At 47.4% G+C, this 19,032-nt stretch overlaps 1 protein-coding gene across 1 annotated transcript in view; it reads left to right on the plus strand.

Annotated features, from left to right (window-relative positions):
• The first annotated feature begins 785 nt into the window (after window positions 1-785).
• The window catches only part of ITGB5 (integrin subunit beta 5), a 104,137-nt gene continuing 85,890 nt past the window's right edge, over window positions 786-19,032 (plus strand). The window contains exons 1-2 of the mRNA XM_016135183.2: window positions 786-1,284; window positions 11,001-11,086. Of these exons, the coding sequence (XP_015990669.1) occupies window positions 1,215-1,284; window positions 11,001-11,086 (156 nt within the window). The 5' untranslated portion in view covers window positions 786-1,214. The remainder of the gene's footprint in view (window positions 1,285-11,000; window positions 11,087-19,032) is intronic.

Below are 19,032 nucleotides of genomic sequence, written 5' to 3' on the forward strand. Positions count from 1 at the left end.
CTCTCTGTACTTGTTAGGCATCTTATTATAATTATTTCCTTCTACAGGAAGGCTGCCTCTTCTCTTGCCCAGTCTTAACCCATTTGTCAGCACAGCTCAAGCCCACCTGGTCCCTCTCACGTACTGTCAGGGGTAGCTCCCCGACCCCACCCCTTACCAGCGATTTCAGAACCAGCTCAGATGATACGGTAAAAGCCTGAGCATCTGTTTTTGAGTTTATCATTTGGGTGCACGGAAACCGTCAGTGTATCGAGATAAGGAAAAGGAAGAAGTGCTGCACATTGGCCAGTCTCGAATCCTCGAAAAGGGCAAAATGTTAATGAGAGAAAGTGGGATCCACGCTCCACGTGCACCATCAAGTGCGTCGCTTCGCGGTTCCATGCGCCGGCGCCTCGCTCCTTCCTCCCGCGCCGCTCTGGGAGGACGAAACCGCCACGCGGCGATCCCGGCGTACCTGCTCTCCTTCCTTAAGTCTAGCCACCCGAAGTAATCTCGGCCCGCTGGGTGAGGAGTGCCCCGCCCCCTTTCCGTAGCGCCCAGCTGCTGCGAGAGTCGAGCCAGATCCTATCCAGGGATTTCGAACCCCCGCCCCAGGCGCGCCGGAAGGGACTTCCACCTGGGCGCCCTGGGCCTCGCGTCCCCGGCGGGTCCCTGCGCGGGGCGGAGCTGGCCCAGCTGGGAGCTCGCTCCGCCCCGCCGTAAACTGACCGTGTGGCAGCCGGGCGGGGGCCTGGGAAGGGAGAGAGAAGGGGAGGAGAAAAGAGAGAAGAAAGTGGAGCCTGGCGGGCCGGAGGGAGGAAGGGAAGGGGCGGGGGCGCGGGCGAAGTGCTTAGTGTGCCGGCGCGCGGGGGAGACTCAGCGCGAGGCGCGTCCCGGAGCCCAAGTTGCAGCGGCAGCTGGGAGCCGGCCCTTCCCCTGCGCAGAGCCGCCCGCCTGGGCAGTCCAGAGCGGCGACACCCGCTGCGTCCGGGCTGGCGATCGGGCAGCGGCGGCCCCAGGACTTGGCTGCGAGCGCTGTGGGAGGGATGGTGGTGGCCGGGCGCGGGCCAGAGCAGCCGCCACCGCCTCCCGCCCGACCCCGGGCGCCGCGAGCCCCGACTGCGCGCCGGGGATGAGGCTGCGGCCCCCCGCCCTCGCTCCCCGCGCTCCAGCCTGGGACGCACGTTCCCGCAGAGTCCGTCTCTCGCGCCACCGCTGAGGTCAGGCGCCCCACCATGCCGCGGGCCCCGGCGCCCCTGTACGCCTGCCTCCTCGGGCTTTGCGCGTTCGTGCCCGGGCTCCCAGGTAAGCCGGGCCGCCCGCTGTGCAGAAAGAAACTTTGTCGCACACGTCGCCGCCCGCAGGCGTCTCCTAGGGGCCTGGGCGGGAGGCGGTGTCTGAGGGTGGAAAGCGCCTTCCGAGCACCCCCAGGTGGGCGAGCTGCCGGGGTTCGGCCCGGTGGGGGCTTTGGAACTGCGTGCGCCACTCCACGCGCAGCCCCGCGGGGCTGTCGTCGGCCGCCGGTCCCCTCCGGGCTGAGGAGGAGCCTTCCCTTCCTGTGTAAACAGCCTTGCCCGTCCCCTGACCCAGCCCGCGGGCGCCCGCGCCGGGTGCGCGGGGAGGGCCGCCGCTGGCCCTGCGTTGGGGCCGGCTCTTTGCACTCCCTGGCACAAAGCGGCCCTTGCGGCGGGCGGTAGGCGCGAGTGATGCTGCTGGTGCCCTGGTCCCCGCGTGGCGAAGGGCAGTTGGAGGTTCGAGACCCAGAGTCTTTGCTGGTGCCAAAGCGGCGGGCCACGGCTACCCCGGAGGGCTACTCCTGCAACCTGCTGGTGCTCAGGGCCCCAGAGCGAATTCTAGAGTTTCACTGCGCCCAGGCCGACTGTCGTCCTTTAAAGATGTAATGCCCCTGCTTCCTCCCCAAGTCACCACAAACCCGAAAGAAGACCCAAGTTTCTAACCGCAGTCCCGTCTGGGACTTCCGGATCTGAGCCCTTCTGCCTTGATCTACCCCGCGATACAAACGCTCCGCGCCGCGCACTCCTGACTCTGGAGGATTCTGGAGCAGAGGGCAGGGGAGAGGAGACGTGTGTGTCTGTGCGCGCGCAGTTGATTGCATTAGCGCCACACTGCCGTGGGCTGGGAGCTGTGTGAAAAGCCTTGTTACCTGCTTTAAGTTTTCGGAGTTGGGAGAGGGCTGGATGTGGCAGTTCCGAGGCCCTGTTGGAAGGATGCTCTGTTTGACGCTGGGGCCGCCAGGCAGATGAGCTACCTCCACCCCGCCGCTCCCCCCCCCCCCCCATAAAAAGCAGGGAAACGCAAACTTTGTTTTTCTCGTAGGAAATACATTGTGCATTGGGGTGCTCCAGTCACTTTCAAGCCAATACATTGTGCATTGGGGTGCTCCAGTCACTTTCAAGCCCGAGGTACTGGGTTGCTCTCATGAATTAAGTGCCTGACTGCCGAGGGAGGGACAGTCTCCCGTACGGTGTCTCATTTACATAAAAGCAGTGGAGGTTTAAGTCCGAGAACGGAGGAGGGGTCTGGGCAAACAAAAAATTTCCTTCAGGCCCTAATTCGAATTTAATACTGTAGCTAGTTTCTTTCGTGGGAAACTAATCACTACAGAGCTGGGAATATGTCAGTGGTTTCCAAACACCCATCTGGCAACCAGTGCCTGCCACTTGATATTATTACCCGCCCCCCCCCCCCCGCCCCCGGGAAATGCAAAGAGGAAATGTAGCCTCTGTCACACACAGGAGTGCATTTTTGGCAACCAGTCCACCTCCTTCGCAAGGACACTCCTTTAATTTGAAGTCATCTTTTTTATTTTTCGTGGGACACTTATTTTCTTTTAATGATTTGAAGTGGTAGCGGGGGATAGTTTTTCATTTTTGGCAAAATAAAAAATTTGGCAATCCGATATAAATTTCCCCTTTTTCTGTTTGTTCTTAATGTTCTGTGAAATCCAAAAATTAGGAACTGCTAAAAGAGATGACCCTAAGTTCTCTTACAGCTTGACATTCTGTGATTTTAATAAAAACTCAAATATTTCCAGTTGCAAAGATTTTTTTTTCAATACATTTTCCATTTGCATTGTGATTTCTGTTTTTCACAGTTCATATACATCCTCACAGTGATCTCCATTTTGTGAGCGGGCCCAAGAGGGCAAAGTGACTTGTCCACTCTCCTTGTCCATGGACCTCAAGGCTTTTTGGGCCAATGCCCTTTGTCCTACATGAGCCATGGTGAAATATTTCCAACTCCTTCAGGGTTCTCTTTTCTTTCGATGTTGCCTTAGAGCTCGGCCAGTCCCCTGCGCACCAGCAGAATGGTGATACAGCAAGCCCATCAAGCTGGTCTTCAGACTTGGTCACCTTCTTCTTAATGCCCTGTTGCTTCTCAAGGTTAGAAGGGGCTTACTCACACCTTGAGTGAATTCTATTAGTTTCCCAGTGGTGCTCAGACAACTTTAAACATAGTTTGAAACAGTTTTTCTTTTCTTTTCCTGCCCTTTTCTTTTTTTTCTTGAAGCCCTGCAGGTACTTTCTCTGGAGTTTTTCTGTCTTGCTACCTGGAACATGATTTGAAAGAAAAACCTCCACTGCCCAGTGAAAGAAAGAAATGACCTGCAGGGCCGTGCCTGCTTGGGTGTCCCTAGACCATTAGCCAAGTTGTCTGTCAGTTGCTATCACTACACTTTCTGTGCTTAATTCAGCAGGAAACAGACTTTTAATTTAAGGGGGCTCATTTCAAACAAGTGTGGACAGGTCCCTGGGTTATCTCATTATGCCATGGCCAAGAGCCTTTAGACGGACCCTGAAACTGGTCTTCCCACAGGACCAAGGAAGGGTTTCTCTGGGGTGAGGCCCTTGCTCTAAGGAGGGGGAAGCATGGTATTAATCCCACTATAGGATTGGAGTCCTGTTTGCTATCATAGTATTTTTTTTTTTTATGTTCTTTTAGTGATGCCCTGCATATTAGAATGCTCTAAATCTTAAGAGCCTTTTAGTCTATTTAGTGGACTCCTTTTGGCAGCACTCTCCCTGCTGACCCCCACCACATTTTCCATGGTCTGTGATGGATGGGGCTGTTGGAATTAGGCTGTGGGTTTGCAGCTCTTTTCAGGTAACCAGGCACAGGTTTAGAAATGACAGGGCAATGAAATGCAACCTGGGGCTTGGTCTGTGGGCTGCTGTTTACCCTAGGTATTTACATTTTAGCTTCATCATCCTCGAATTAGGGGGCTTTTTATAAAGGGGATTGAGGCAGAAGAGGGCAGGGTCTAATTAGCTCTAATTAGTATTCCTCTCCTGCTTGTTCTCCATGCTTATTTAGCTACTGAGGCAACAGAGAATTAAAATATCTAAGTAGTTGGCAAAAGGCCCTTTGTGCCTGCCTGCCCTGGTAACTACTTTTTCTTCTTCAGCTGGTTCATGGAAATATTCTGAGAAGTTTTAATGATATCGGTAATGTGAGACAATTACACAGTACTTAAATAATAGTGTCCTTTCATGTGGCAGTATGCAGCTGGGTTAATGGGGTAGGGTCTCTTTTCACAGGTATTTTCATGTGGCAGGGGCTGAGGGCTTTGAAAAGTCTCAGCTATGGTTTGTTTTCTTTCCAGCTGGAATGAGATTAATGACCTTTATAAATGTAAAGGAACACTAACTATAGGCATCCATTTATTTGTGAGGTTTCTTCTTTTGTCGAATGCAGGGTTCGTTTCCTGGGCCACACAGTGAAAAGTTTGCTCCAAGACAGGCCTTGACACATCCACAGTGGCAGGTGTTTGGAGGGGTGCTGTAGTGTGGGTGCCCCCTCACTGGATCTTCTCCCTCAACCCTACCCGAGTTTTTCAGAGATAGTTGCTTGTCTCTTGTAGAGCTGAGGCTTTTACTTATTCTCAGCTCTCACTCAGAGTGATCCTGTTAAGGCTCAAGTCTGATCATGTCACTCTGCTTAAAACCCTCCAATTGCTTTTAAAAGTCATGACAGGTTCTCCATAAACTCTCCCTCACCTTATCCTCCAATTTCCCTGACTTTGTTTTTCTTACCACTTCCCCTCACACACTTCGCCCCAGCAACTGTACTCTCTTTGCAGTTTCTAGCACGCCTCCCGTGCTGCTGTGGGCCCTTCCCTCTACCTGGAGTACTCTCTTCTGCATGTCTGGCTTCCTCTGCCTTTTCTATCCTTTCCTACTCAGCCAAGTTTTCCCTGGGCACTCTCAGCTAATGCTGCAACCTCTGCCCTACCTTTTTCCTATCTCCTTTCCTGCCTTGATTTTTCTCCTTAGCACTCATTGTCATCTAATGTACTTACTTCCTTTGTATATTGCCCTTCTCCCCAAATGAGTGTCTTCCTCAACCAGGATCTGAACTCCCCGAGGCAGGGAGATTTGGTGGTTTTATTCATCTTTGTATCCTCTATGCCTAGAACGGTGTTTAAATCATATTCGTTGAATGACTAGATGAACATGAGTTTTGGTAACATGTATGTATGTGCGTGTGTGAGGTTTATCTCATCCTCACCTCCTCACTGCCTCCTACAACTAGCTTTGAGGTCAGGGACTTTAAGAAGAAACATTCTCAGGGAGAGAGAACCCACTGGAATGTGTCGAGATTTTTTTGAGCTAGAATCTATGAGAGAGACCACTTAGTCCACCCCCTGAACTGTTGCCCAAGGTCGTGTAGCCAGTAAGTGACAGAACAAGTACGTGAATCTTTGATGCCCAGGGTAGCCTCTCCTCATCCCATAATTCCAGCTCAAATGTCCCTTCCTCTGTGAAGGCTTCTCTGCATCCTTTCAGGTGGAGGAGAACTGGCCTCTCCTTCCCTTGGCGCGTAGTGCATTCTGTTAGACTGGGGCTGGAGGGGCCTGCCTCACCTGCTACACAGCAAATTGCCCAGGTCTTAATTACCTTTAGGTATCTGATACCAACCGCAGTGGTTGGTACTCAGTTGATGTTTCTCCACCTCACCTTTATGGTTTCAATGGCATTAAAAAAACAAAATCAAAAACAAAAACAAAAACAAAACCCAAACTTTTAAAACGTGTAAAGAGTTTTAGATTTACAGAAAAATTGAGGCGATAGTACAGATACCATATTCCCACTTCCAGTTTTGCCTATTATTAACATCTTACATTGGTACGGTTACAATTAATGAACCACAGTGACATGTTATCATTACTAAAGACCATATTTTATTCAGACTTCCTTAGTTTTTACCTAATGTCTTTTTTTCCGTTCTAAGATCCCATCCAGGGTACCACATTACACTGAGTTGTCAAGTATCCTTAGGATCCTCTTGACTGTGACATTTTCTCAGTCTTCCTTGATTTGCTGACCTTGACAGTTTTGAGGAAATATTTTGTAGACTGTCCCTCTACTTGGATTTGTCTGATGTTTTTCCTCTTGATTAGGGTAGAGTTATGGGTTTTTGGAGGAAGACCACAGAGGTAATCAATTGTCTTTTTAAAAATTAATTTTTAAATAGGTAATATATAATTTTCAAAAACATTAGTGAGAAAGTTCATCCATTATTGCCCATCAGTCCAGGATATTGCCCTGATCCCTTCGCCCCCCTCTCCCCACCCCCGCACAGATTGTCCCTGTTAAGTTTCTTATGTGTCTACAGTCTTTTCTATAAATATATCACAAATATCCCTCCCCCATTCTATTGAAAGGTGGTTCTAAGCTATAGTACTAAACTACACTGTTCTGCACATTGCCTTTTATTTTTAACTTAGCAGTATATCAGGGTGCACTTCATATCAGTATACAGGGAACATGCACATTCTTTTGTAAAAGCTACATACTATCCCATTTTATGAATTGATGTTTTAAAAAACAAGTCATCAAATATAGAAAGTAGAGGGAGGTTGAAGTGGGTAAAGGTATCAAATATATGGTAGCTGAAGAAAACTGGATTTTGGGTGGTAAACACACAATAGAATATACAGATGTCAAACTATAATGTACACCTGAAAATTATGTAATTGTATTAACCAGTATTACCCCAATAAACTTAATAATAATAAATAAAAAAGTCGTATCTGTAAAGCTGACGTTGTTGGGTGTTCCGCAGAAGTCTGATGTTCAGAAAAGCAGTCTAAGATGTGACCTGACTGAGATCCTTCCTATTTACATTCACGGTAACAGCTTTAGACCAATGACTATTTAGTTGCCTGATTCTGTACTGGAAATAATTTACCTATTGTGTGACAACTGGCAAACGTGGTTCATGGGAAGAAGCACTCTAGTTACCTTACCACCTGTGTTTCTCTTCTAAATAAGAATAATGAAACGTTTTTATTTTTTATTTTCTTAAAAACAATGACCAAAATGTAATTCAGGACTGTGTTTTTCTAGCCTGGCTTGGCACTCGTACCATGAAGGCGATGGCACAGACATTAACAGTTCCAAATATCATGATTTGTTCACTGTTCGTGTGCCTCCTGGGGAGGGTGTACACCCTCTACACCCATCATGCTTTTCCCATCATCCCAAATGAACGTCTCCTCTCTCCTTGCCAGTAGAGCCGTTTCGGCTCAGTTCTCACTTCTGTTATTACCCACCTGAATGTTTTGGATCAGGAAATTTCAACTTCTGGATATGTCCTTCAGTAGGTGTTGTCAGACCTTGGACATGTGGTGTGGACAGAAGTGGGGAGAGGCAGAATGGAGGAAGTTGAGCCGTACTGTAGGAATCTATGGAGGGTCTGGCTTGGACTGTGTGGGGCTGGAGGGGGAAGACAGGAAGGGTTGGATTGAGAGAAACATTTCATACATCTTGACGGAGTGATCTGCTAGACATGGTGGGTGCCTGCATATGATTGATGAAAAGAGGAGTGAGTCAATGAGTTTCGGAAGGAGAGCATATTTTTAGATTATGGTTTGCAGTATACCCCCAGCTTCAGAGTCATTAAGGGCTACAGGAAGTTGAGGTTGAGTTGGGAATAGTCACCATGCAAATAGCAACTAAGAAAAGATTGGCGGTCATCTGGACTGCTAACGCCTATTTCCATGACCTAGACACAACACTCGTGACATTCGTGAACTCCAGCCGTTTAGCCTTTTATTCATTGTTTCCTTCCTTTCGAAATGCTACTGGTGCTGAGTGACTCATCCAGCCAAATCCAAACTCTCCAAAATATTAATAGGTGGAGAGAGGAGAGATGCCAAAGGCAGTAACTCTGGCACTATGACACATATCACCACACAGCCTGTGCCACTGGTCCATGGCATGCTTATCTGCTATCTAGTACCTGGTAGGCTGTGACCTCCCAGGGAGGAGGGCCTGGGTCATTCATCTCTATCTCTAGCATCCTCTACTCCAGTGTGTGGCATGCTTAGTGCCAGTTTTCTTGAATTTGAATTTGTCCCAGCAGCAACCTAGTTTTACAGTTTATTGTACTTTGAGTATGATAAAGCTACTTTACTATTGCATATGAATGTATACTAATAAATAGAAACAGTTAGCAATGTAGTCTGATGGATATTTTACAGTTGTTCAGTATGTTTTTATACCAGATGTCTGTCACATCCTTTGAGTCTCTTCAGTGTTATGTTCAAGGTCTTTTAGGTTGGCAAAGCAGAAGACTAGAGCCCAGTTTGATCTGGGCCAGAACTGAGAGCCCTTATTGCCCTGAGCCCAAGACCCCCCCTCCCCCCAAGTTTCCAGAGCTCAGTGAAGAGGCCCTGCTAATTAGAAAGTGGTATTTGTGAATTTATGTGGATTTGAGCAGAAATGTAAATGAGACATCCAACCTCAAGTTCCTTTCTGACTGAAGGCCTGTTGGAGGTCTCTGGAGGGCCCTGGAGCTCACTGGTCAGGCGACCCTGAGTCTGGGATGGTGTGGGGACCACCACCTGATTTGGGCACTTGCTGGCCAGCACCCCTTCCGACCTCTTTCTTGTAGACTGGGCTCCTCGTTTAAAGTCACTTACCTTCGTTTTCCTCTTGTTCTATAAAATGAAGCGACTCGACTAGCTCATCTTAAAACATTTTTAGCTCCCAGGTTCTGTAGTTTCCTACTTTTATGGAAGTGATTTTATACATCAAAACAAGGACTGAGTTTGTATTTGAGGAGATTGAGGAGAGTGGGAGGAAGTCACGTTCATTCTAGATTTGATTTTTCCTCCTTAGATAATGTTTTCTGACAGGTAAGTGGATTTGACAGAAAAATGGAACTGGCTTTTTAAAATTCTTTTTATGTATGCATTCTCTTTTTAAAAGGCTTAAGTCCCTATTTAAAAGTAACTACAAAGCAGGAGACAGGCAGGCTCAACTTCTGGGTGAGCTGGATTCTAAGACTTTCTTGGTCAGTTTTTGGCCCTGGGATGGGTTCAAATGAAGTTAGGCACAGTGGTTGGTCCCAGCTCGTCTCTCCTGAAAAATGTGTTCTGAGTCCAGCACTGTACCCAGAAAGTCCTGCTGCAGGCTGGGCAGTGAGATGGTGTCTGGGCAATGCCTGCACTGGGTCCCCAGCTCTGTGGGTGGGAGGCAGGGATCCCAACAGGGTGATGGCTGGTGGGAACGAGGGGCCCAGAGATTAGGGTTGGGGGTCTCTAGCTGGTGGAAGCTTGTTCATATCCTCAAAGCCACCACCCTTCCTTTCTTCCCAGCAGCCAAGGTCCTGCCAGTTTCTCCTCCCTTCTATTCCATCTACCATTCTTATCTCTCTAGCGTCCCTTAACGTGAAACAGGGTAGTTTCCTGTGTCACCCAGTTTATGTGGTTTTTTTTATTGCTAATGACAAAGGAAAAGCAGGGAATTAAAATTAGCAATTAAAGAAATGTTAGAGTTTCAAGATGCCTCACAATAAATGTTATGGTGTTTAGCGGAAATAGAGAACAAGCTCCATCTACCTCCCGCTGTTTTCTCCTCCACTCTCCCTTTTTCATCTTTTTGACTTTTTTTCCCCCTTAAGGTCTGAGTCCGTCTTCCTAGGACTGGTGGCCCCCTGTTTTCCTTATTCCATCCATCCAGTGTGCCTCTAGGCAACAACCGGGAGAGACCAGTGGGTTCGTTAGTGTTGTGGGGGACCAAACAGTCATTTTCATTCAGAGAAAATCAACAAGTTCTGCTCTTAGTCAAAAGGAGTCTGTCCTAATGTTTCAGAGAGGAAGGAAAAGAAAGGGATACGTTTCACCAAGGGTACCTGTGCTGCTAGTGGAGTAGGGTACAGGTGGGTAGGAGGTGGGAATGTGGGGTGGGGTGGGGGGAGGAGAGGGAACAGTGGATTTAACATCTGCAGTACTGTAGAGCCTGCCTCAAGAGACCCCTCCCCCGATTAACGGGAAGGGGGACTGGCCTGAGTTTGAGATAAGTAACTTTTACAACAATAAAAAAGTTTCCTTCTAATCGTAGTTTCTGATTTTTTTAGAAGTCAAGGATGGTTTTGAATTTGATCAAATGTGTTTTCATTACCTACAGAGGTGATGACATGGTTTTTCTTATTTGATCAGCTAGTAGATTTTTGAATTAATGGATTTTCTTGATCTTAATCCAGCATTGTATTCTTGGGCTACATTCTTTTTTTAAGGGCTGTGCTGACTTCTTTCAGTAGATTGCTGATGCAGTGTGATAGTACCTGATTTAGGGTTTTCTTATCTTATGACTGCAGGAGACCAATCTATTCTTTTTTCTAGCCTTTTCTGTGTGGTTATTATTATTTTTTGTCATTTTGGCTGGACCAAGTGTAAAGGAGCCTTGTTCCGCCTCAGTGAGGGAGAGCCTGCTATATTAGGGAAGGGGGTGGAAATCCAAATGGGTCCAGCAGAAGAAATGGGAGTTGTTAACACAAGTGTGCCATGCTCAGTGGGTGCTTAAAAAACCATCAGTGTTTAGTTTCGGCCCATGAGCCTTAACCTGCAATTAGCACTGAGGCCTGTACCCTACAGCCTTACTGAAGCCCCCTGTTAAAAAAGGAAGTGACTCTTCCCCCGACTCGATTCAAATGCCTCATTAATACGGTTTATGGCCAGGAACTAATTGGTGCATCTTTATCTTGCTTTGAAGGTCTTAACATATGCACTAGTGGAAGTGCCACTTCCTGTGAAGAATGTCTGCTAATCCACCCCAAATGTGCCTGGTGCTCCAAAGAGGTAATGTGGGCGGGGGAGGGGAGGAAGCAGGGAAGGAATGCTGTGGGGGTGGGGGATGGGCTACAACTCTGCACTCAAGTTGGCTGTACAGAAAAAGTATGCAGATTCTGTAAGCTGCCGCTTCCTCTTTTTTCCAGGGTGATGAGAAAAGCAACATTTTTATAACATGATAAGTTAAATTGGGTCTCTAGATAGTGGTGAAAGTTTTAATCCTGTTTTAGAGAAACAAGACCTTCTTTCCCTTTTGTGGGGAAACCCCTTTATGACTTGTGTACAATTTTCTGCTATTTAGTCAGAGAACTGAGCTTGCGAAGTGAGTTTGTTGCATAACAATTCAAAACATGCCTGGATGGGTGCCCTGTTGGTGGAGGCTGCTCATCTTAGTGTGGTTTATTCGAGGATGAAGATCATGAACTGGCCTTTACGGAATAATTTTATTTAAAAACAAGGGCTGCTTTTCTTCAAGACCTATAGGAAGGACTGTAAGTTTGGGGTGGTGGTAGGCAGATTGCTAGCATTAAACCAATACGAGTATCGAGCTCGGTGGGCTAATTGGGGAATGATTAATTTTGAAACTTCCCATCTTGAAGGAAATTTCTGGGTCAATTTTCTAAACTGTTGTTAGAACCACGGGGAAATAAACTGTTCTTGCACTAGCACACCATTAAGGTTGTTTTTGAAAGAACCCAAGACTTGCCATTTTGGACTGGCTCAGCTTCTGCAAGTCAGTGTGTGGTGCCCTTCAAGAGGACCAAGAGATGGCCCCTGGAGGCCAGTTTTCTTTGCCGCGATCCAGCCTCCGAGGACTAGGGAGTTCGTTAGCCTACGATGGCTAAAAATGATCATGGGGGCACCCCTTCTAGATGTCATTCATTTTGTACATAGTACCTCTAAGCCTCACAACAGCTGTCAGGTGGGTGATAATATACCTGTTTTTGATGAAAAGTCAAGGCTCAGAGAAATAAAGTGACTGTTTCCAGGCTTCGCGATGATCCAGAGCTAGGGTTTGATTCTGGCTTCTTGGACTTCTGAGCCTGAGCCCTTTCATCTAGGCTACACTGCCTCTTACATATGACTGCTCTGGAATTTCTTCTACAGAGTAAGACTATGACACAAGTACTCTAAGAGAGAAATCTTCCCAGTATATAAACCCTTCACCGATTTGTGCTTAATTAGTGTCTTTATTATGAATGTTCTTTAAAGCCTTTCACTGGTTTCCTATGACCTGCAGGACAAATCCAAGTTCCCCGGCCCCTGCCTGCCCCCCATACTTGAGCCGGAAGGGACTACCTGACGACCCTCAGAGAGCCCCGACCCATGAACCCCTCCTGGCTTTCCCTGCGCTGTTCCTTCTTCTGGTGGCCTCCTGGCATTCCCCTCCTTCTCCTGAGCAACTCCCCGTCTTCCAGTTTTCAACTGTCAGTTCAAGCCTCATTTAGTCTATGAAGACTTTCATGGTTTTCCCCCAGACACATCTGTCCATCTGTCTGTCCATCCATCTATCCATTTGTTTGTACATGTGTCCATCCCCTTGATGTGAGGCTGTAAGTTCTTTCCACCAGAATGTTAGGGCAGGAGTTTTATCTGTATTCGTCCCTGCTGTAGCCCCGGCACTCAGGTGGGGATGGTGCCTGGCGTATATGAGTTGCTTGGTAAATATCGATTGAAAGAGTTTGTTGGATGACTCTTTCTTGCACGTCTGCATATGCGGGCCAGGACCACTTCCTTGTCCCCTCATACTCTGTATTCTTTAAATAGCAATTATAACTTCTTATTCTGTTCATTCATGTTCATGCCGGTTACCAACTAAATCATCATCTCCTCGAGGACCTAAACTATGTCTTATTCATGTTGGCGTCTCTAGATCTAGCCAAGAATCTGGCAGAAATTCCTGTTTGAAAAAAGGAGCCTGCGAAAAAGGCATGGAGTTAGAAAACTGAAGTTGAAATCCCAGTTTTGCCATGATTTACTCTTGGTTTCTTAATATGTAAAACGAATAAGACCATTCTCACCCTCCAGAGTTATTGAGTATAAAATGAGATCAGTGCATGGGAGGGCGTGTGGATGGGACTGCTAGTTAACTGAGCCTCCTGAGTGACTGAATGGGTGTCGCCCAGCAGACTGCTGTTGTCATCGGTGAGCATGACCTAGTGAAATGTGGACGAGCAGTGGGATCTGGATACCGGGGTCGGTCGTCTACTTTAGGTTTCTTCATTTCTTGTGTTAGTACTTCCACAAGCCTGATGTCCTGATATTGACAATGAATGACAATGTTTCGAGGAGCATGTCATTGTCCCAGCCCAAACCTGGGTTCCCTCTCTAGCTTTTTGTGCTTAGACGGAGCCCCGTTCTTGGCTGAAGGACTTCCTATGATACCTGCACTGGCATGCAGCTTCCCATCTTCTCTGAGTTAACTTTCCCCAGGGTCTGAGTGTGTTTCAGGGAGCTGGGTCTGGAGAGTTCCAGAATGGCTTTGATCAACCCCTGCCCCTTAGCAAGACAGAGTACGTGCGGCTGAGTACCTTCCTAACCTTGCATCCTGGGACATCATCTGCCAAGAGCATATGGTGTGTATGAATATTGAGGGTTCAGACCAAGTGGACAGCCATGGACAGCCAGGTCCCTAACCAGTGAGTTCTTGTGGATTCTGAGCTGTGGGCGCTTTGTCGCCGCATACCTCCGCGGATTAATCCCAGCACGCATGCCACTGGGACTCCCCTGCTCTAGATCCCAGGATAACTTCCTTATTTCACTTGAGCTGGAGGTGGGGACTCCTTACATTTAGCACCTTTTGTAACCTAATTCCACCTCCTCTAATCAGTCTGTCCTCCCATTACTTATTTCCCACACCTATTGAGTTTGAGTCAGCCAGTGTCCCGCCCTGCACCGCGTGCTGCTTCTCTCTACCCATTTCTGCCGAATGGCCCCATGAACCTTGCTCTCTCCTCTCTGTTTTCTAACTGTGGTTTACCTGGCGGCTTCAGACACCCTCTGGCTTCAAGACCAGAGTGCCAGACTCTCCCGTACTTTGAGATGAGGATGCATAAGGGACTGCCTGCTATCGATCACCTGTCTGCACTGCATACCTCAGCCCGTCCTTTGTGACTCTCATCCTCAGGCTTTTCTCCCCAGCCTTGGCCCCTGCTGCCCCGCCAGCTTGGACACACACGTAGGGGGCTACATGTGCTGCACAGCACAAAATGGCAAACTCAGGCAGCTCATTGTCTGTTTTGTTCATTTTTAAAAGTGGAAATTTGCCTCTGCTCTAAGATAGTAAGTTTCACAACTCAGCTAGCTGTCAAGAGGAAGGTGCAGGGAAGAATGTGTATGGATTCTTTTATGGCAAGGCCTTGGGGCAGCCTATATTATTTCCACCCACATTTTCCTGTCTAAAAGCCAGTCACATCACTATACCGAAGTGCAATGGGAACTGAGAGCCGTAATTTAGCTATGTGCCCAAGAAGAAAGGGGGGTGGGGTTTTGTGGACCAGCAGCCTGTGCTGGCAGCAGGGAGGCCAGTGCGCCTTGCAAGAGGACAGTGGTTGAGGAGAAGTGGGCAGTGCTGAGCGACCTATGTTCCCTGTGGGACAGAAAGCAGGGCTGGTGGGAGCAGGAGAAGGCAAAGGCAGGCAAGGAGACTGTGCTTAGGGCTGGGGGAAGGGGGGAGACGGTAGGGTATGAAAGTGAATTGCCTTGACTCCATGTGGCTATGGGCAGTACAGGCTGCTGAGAAACTGAAAGGAGAAGGACCAGGTAGACGGGGATGTCCTGTGGAAGCCAAAATCCCTCAGGGAGAATAGGAAGGTCTGTGGCATTTTTGGATGGGTGGAAATAGGGCCAGGCATGGAAGAAGACTAGGGAAGCCTAGGCTAAGTCGAAGGGTCGTTGCCTTGGAGGTGGGCGTGGAGAAGTGGGAATGAAGAAGTCAGTATGACTGGAGGCAGGAGCATGAGGAAGGGGATTAATTAGAGGCTGGGAAGCAAGACGGGCCAACTGACCTTCTGGAAAATTGTGGTGGCAGAGAAAGTAGAGGAGACATTACCTATATTTTCCTTTGAGCTGGGAAGAAAAAAAAAAAAAAAAGAGCATTTACTCCAGCTCACAATACAATACAGATTCTCTGAGAGGACATATCTTTGTCATGAAAAGAATAATCTTGGCCTATTGTAGATGCTTTTATTCAATGCATTAAGTGAGCCAACTAACAGCTGACAGAAGGATCTCTCTGTCCCCAGGCAGGAAGAACACACGATAGCGTGTGGCTGGTGCACAGATTCAGGGTTGCATCACTTACCTTCTCTCCTTCCTCCCCTCTCCCCAAATTCACGAGGGCTCTGCCAAGCCAGAGCTACAGCCTTGGCAGGTCTCAGGGCCTAGCTCAGCCATATCCCAGGGGAAAGGCCAGCCTCAGAGGGCAGCCAGCTCCCCACCTGTGCCCTCTTCTGTGCCAGGCTCTCTTCCTGTTTACCAGTTTGTATCTTCGTTCCAGAGATTGGGCCTGTCTGCCTCCTTTCCTGCTTGGGTTCCTCTTCTCCAGGGACCTGCAGTTTCAAACAAACAAAAATCTGACCTTCCCTCAAAACAACCACCCACGTCATTTTAGTTTTAGCCTTTAGCAACAGTAGGAAGGCTTGTCCACAGATAATGTAATGACTGGGGTGGCACAGGCAGACAAGCTTGAATGCACTGGCCGAGGTAGATCCCTGATTACTGTGCAGAGAGCCAGCTGAACTCTGGCCTTCCCTGCAGGGAAAGAGATTTTGATGAACAAAGTGTGCAGGAATTAGGTGTTACAATGTTAAAACAAACAGTCAGCCTCATTATATCCTCAGCAGTAAGGAATGGAGGGAGTCGAGAGGGGCAGGTTATAGAGAAAGTGCAAAGCCAATGTCGCAACAAATTAAAAGGATCTAAATTTGGAACACCTCCCTTTTTTATATTATTACCACATAGTAACTAAAAGCCATAAAAGATGTGTCCAAGTTCCTGTTCTCATTCTGTTGCTTCTCTTGGTAACTTGCCTGCAGTTCAGTTACCCTTTATGAGTCCTTTGGAGGGTTGATGACTGTGTTTCTGGAGACTGTGGACAAATGCTTCCTTCACGAACTGAAACTCTTCCAGTGCAGAGCACCAGGAGCATAGCATGCAGTCGAGCTGCGCCCCATCAGAAGCCCATCCTGAAGCTAGTTTTCATTTTTCCATGTTGAGATGCAAGTTCCGTCCCCCTTCCATACCCATTTTTATGCATCAAGAGGACATTGATCCTCCAAGTTTGATAGGTGTCAGGAAGATCTTTGCATTTGGGGCAGCAAGGAAAAATAGTTGATCCTTGATCAGCACGGGGTTAGGGGTGCCAATCTCACGCACAGTCAAAACTCCGCATATAAGTTTTAACTCCCCCAAAACTTAACTACTAATACCCCACTGTTGACTGGAAGCCTGAGCAATAACATAGTCGGTTAACATATATTTTATATGTTATATGTAATATATGCTGTATTCTTACAATAAAGTAAGCTAGAGAATAGAAAATGTTATTAAGAAAATCATAAGGAAGAGAAAAAATATATATAGTATTTATTGAAAAAAAAATCCACGCATAAGTGGACCTGTACAGTTCAAACCTGTGTTGTCTGAGTCAACTGTACTAAATTCAGAGGGAGGGAATCTGTGGACGTAGAGTTAGTTTCCTGCTGTGAAATTCAGCAGTGGCCTTGGCTGAGATGGGAGGCGGAGGATGCAAGGAACACTGAACTTGGGTCCAAGAAGCTGAGGCCAGATGAGTTTATATTTTTCAGGCGAACTTAGGCATGAGTTCAGGCATATGGGCCTCTGATTCCTCACCCACAGAATGGAGGGGCTGGCACCAGATGATACATCTAAGGTCTCTCCCCCTCGGAACTTGCTATATTCCGATACCTGGCAGAGGGTTGAATGTCCGGTGTCTGGGATCTGAAGGCCCTTAGCACATCAGATGTCAGGATGTCATTCATGCCAGGAGGATTCTCTCAATTATAAGTCTTCCTTTTCTCCAAGGGGTTGTAGTTTGGGGCATCTGCACTCATTGAATTTGGAGCTTGGAAATGTAAGTATTGAGACATTTTCTTTATTATATTTGTTTATCTGGAAGGTCATAATCATCACAGTATATGCTCCTGGTCTCTGTGGTTTTGGTTTCTTCTGTTTAAATATGTGTATGTCCTTTTTTTTTTTTAAAAAAAAATTAAAATACCTAGAAAGGAGCTCAGGGGAATAGAGGAGAAGTTCTTGGGCTTGTGAGGTTACCACCTCCTTTGGGGTCTGCAGCACTCTGTCCTTTTGGGGGACAACGAGAACCTATGGCTAGAAATTAGCCATGGCTACTTTCAGATTCCATGTTGGGGACCATAGTTGGGGATCCAACTATTGAGGTAGCTGCCTTACTCTCAAAAGGTTCTTTAGACCTGCCATGGCCCAGAGGTGCCTCAACTAGTCTCTTTGAAGCCCTAAAGTTCTGGAACGATGACAAGATTTGAAATATAGGTAAAAATGTCTCAAAGGCTGTCGAGCACATCAATAAAACCATTGCACCTGCCCCAAGTAACAAGAAACTGAACTTTGTGAAATAGGATTTTGACGAACTGATGCTAGGGATGAATGGCACAGAGGCTAAATCTAAATTTGGTGTACACGCCACAATAGGGTGTCCCTCAGCTGAAGATGCTGAGAAGGGGGCTTCCTGAACGGTCACACCGATGACTTGATTGGCACTTCTGAAGTCATCTTGTAAGTTGCAGTTTTTAATGTGGTCTGTGGTAGTTCTCACACTGGCAGCTCGGTAACAGTGCAGAAGTTCATGGTCCTCCCTGCTGATGCAGCAGACTTCAGGGAAGCCATGTCTGTTGGAGCTGAGGTTTAGCGCAAGCTGGAAGAATGGTATTAAGAAGAAATAGGGAAAGCTGCTACCTATGAGGAATGAAGAGGGCTTTGCTCCTAATATCCCAGAAATTAAGTAAGCCTCAGAGCTTCTAAAGTGTGCAATTATGAAAGCCAGCTACACGAATAAGGTTGTAATTGACACAGATGTGGCTGCCTTTGAGTTCTTCAGGTCTGGGAAGTATGACCTGGACTTTAAGTCTCCTGATGACCCCAAAAGGTACATCTTTCCTGACTGGCAAGTGACCCTGTGCATGTACTCCATCAAGGACTGGCAGTGTTCTTTAAAACCCCTTTAAGCAGGATGACCAGGAAGGTCCAGACAATAGGGAATGAGCTCGAGGACTAACCCAAAAGCAAGTGGCCGAGGCTGTGGATGATCCATGTAACTGCCTTCTACCTAAAAAAAACAGATTGGCTCTGTGACCTAGTCTATCCCAGAGTGTAAGCTGCTCCAGACCAGCAGGAGGGGTGTCAGGCATTCCCATCACTCTGGGTAGGCTGAAGATGCTTTCCTTGCCAACCTGGTGGTAGGCATCCACACTAGATTGTTCCAGACAGGTACACCTCAGCAATCAGAACTGGGTCAAAGATAATCAGCTCCTTAGAATTTGGAGGAGCTATCAGCAAGGCCCGGGGTGTCAGCAAGAAGTTCAGAAATTCCCTAGCCAAGTAAGCTCTGAGCAGGCAAGCCCCTGAGCCCTTCCAGCTCTAGATAGCTAATTAGACCTCTGCTTCAGACATTTCGGGACAGCAGACTGACACCTGCAGGGTCCTTGGGACATTTACTTCCGCTTTCCTTTATCCCTGCGCTTTTTTACTTCTTCATTAGAGTTGCTTCATCAGAGCCAAACTTGACCACTTGGAAAACTTCCAGTTTTGGAAACCCTAGCTTTGAAATCTTGTATAATTTTAAGGATAATCATTTTAAGCTAGAATAATCTTGTTTCTCACCTTGTTTCACAAGCATCTGTGGAGCCACTTAAATTTATGGTGCAGTCTCTGAGGTTTTAACAAGCAATATCGTCAAG

Source organism: Rousettus aegyptiacus, unplaced genomic scaffold (genome assembly GCF_014176215.1).
Source record: "Rousettus aegyptiacus isolate mRouAeg1 unplaced genomic scaffold, mRouAeg1.p scaffold_m13_p_4, whole genome shotgun sequence".
NCBI classification, from domain to species: Eukaryota; Metazoa; Chordata; class Mammalia; order Chiroptera; family Pteropodidae; genus Rousettus; species Rousettus aegyptiacus.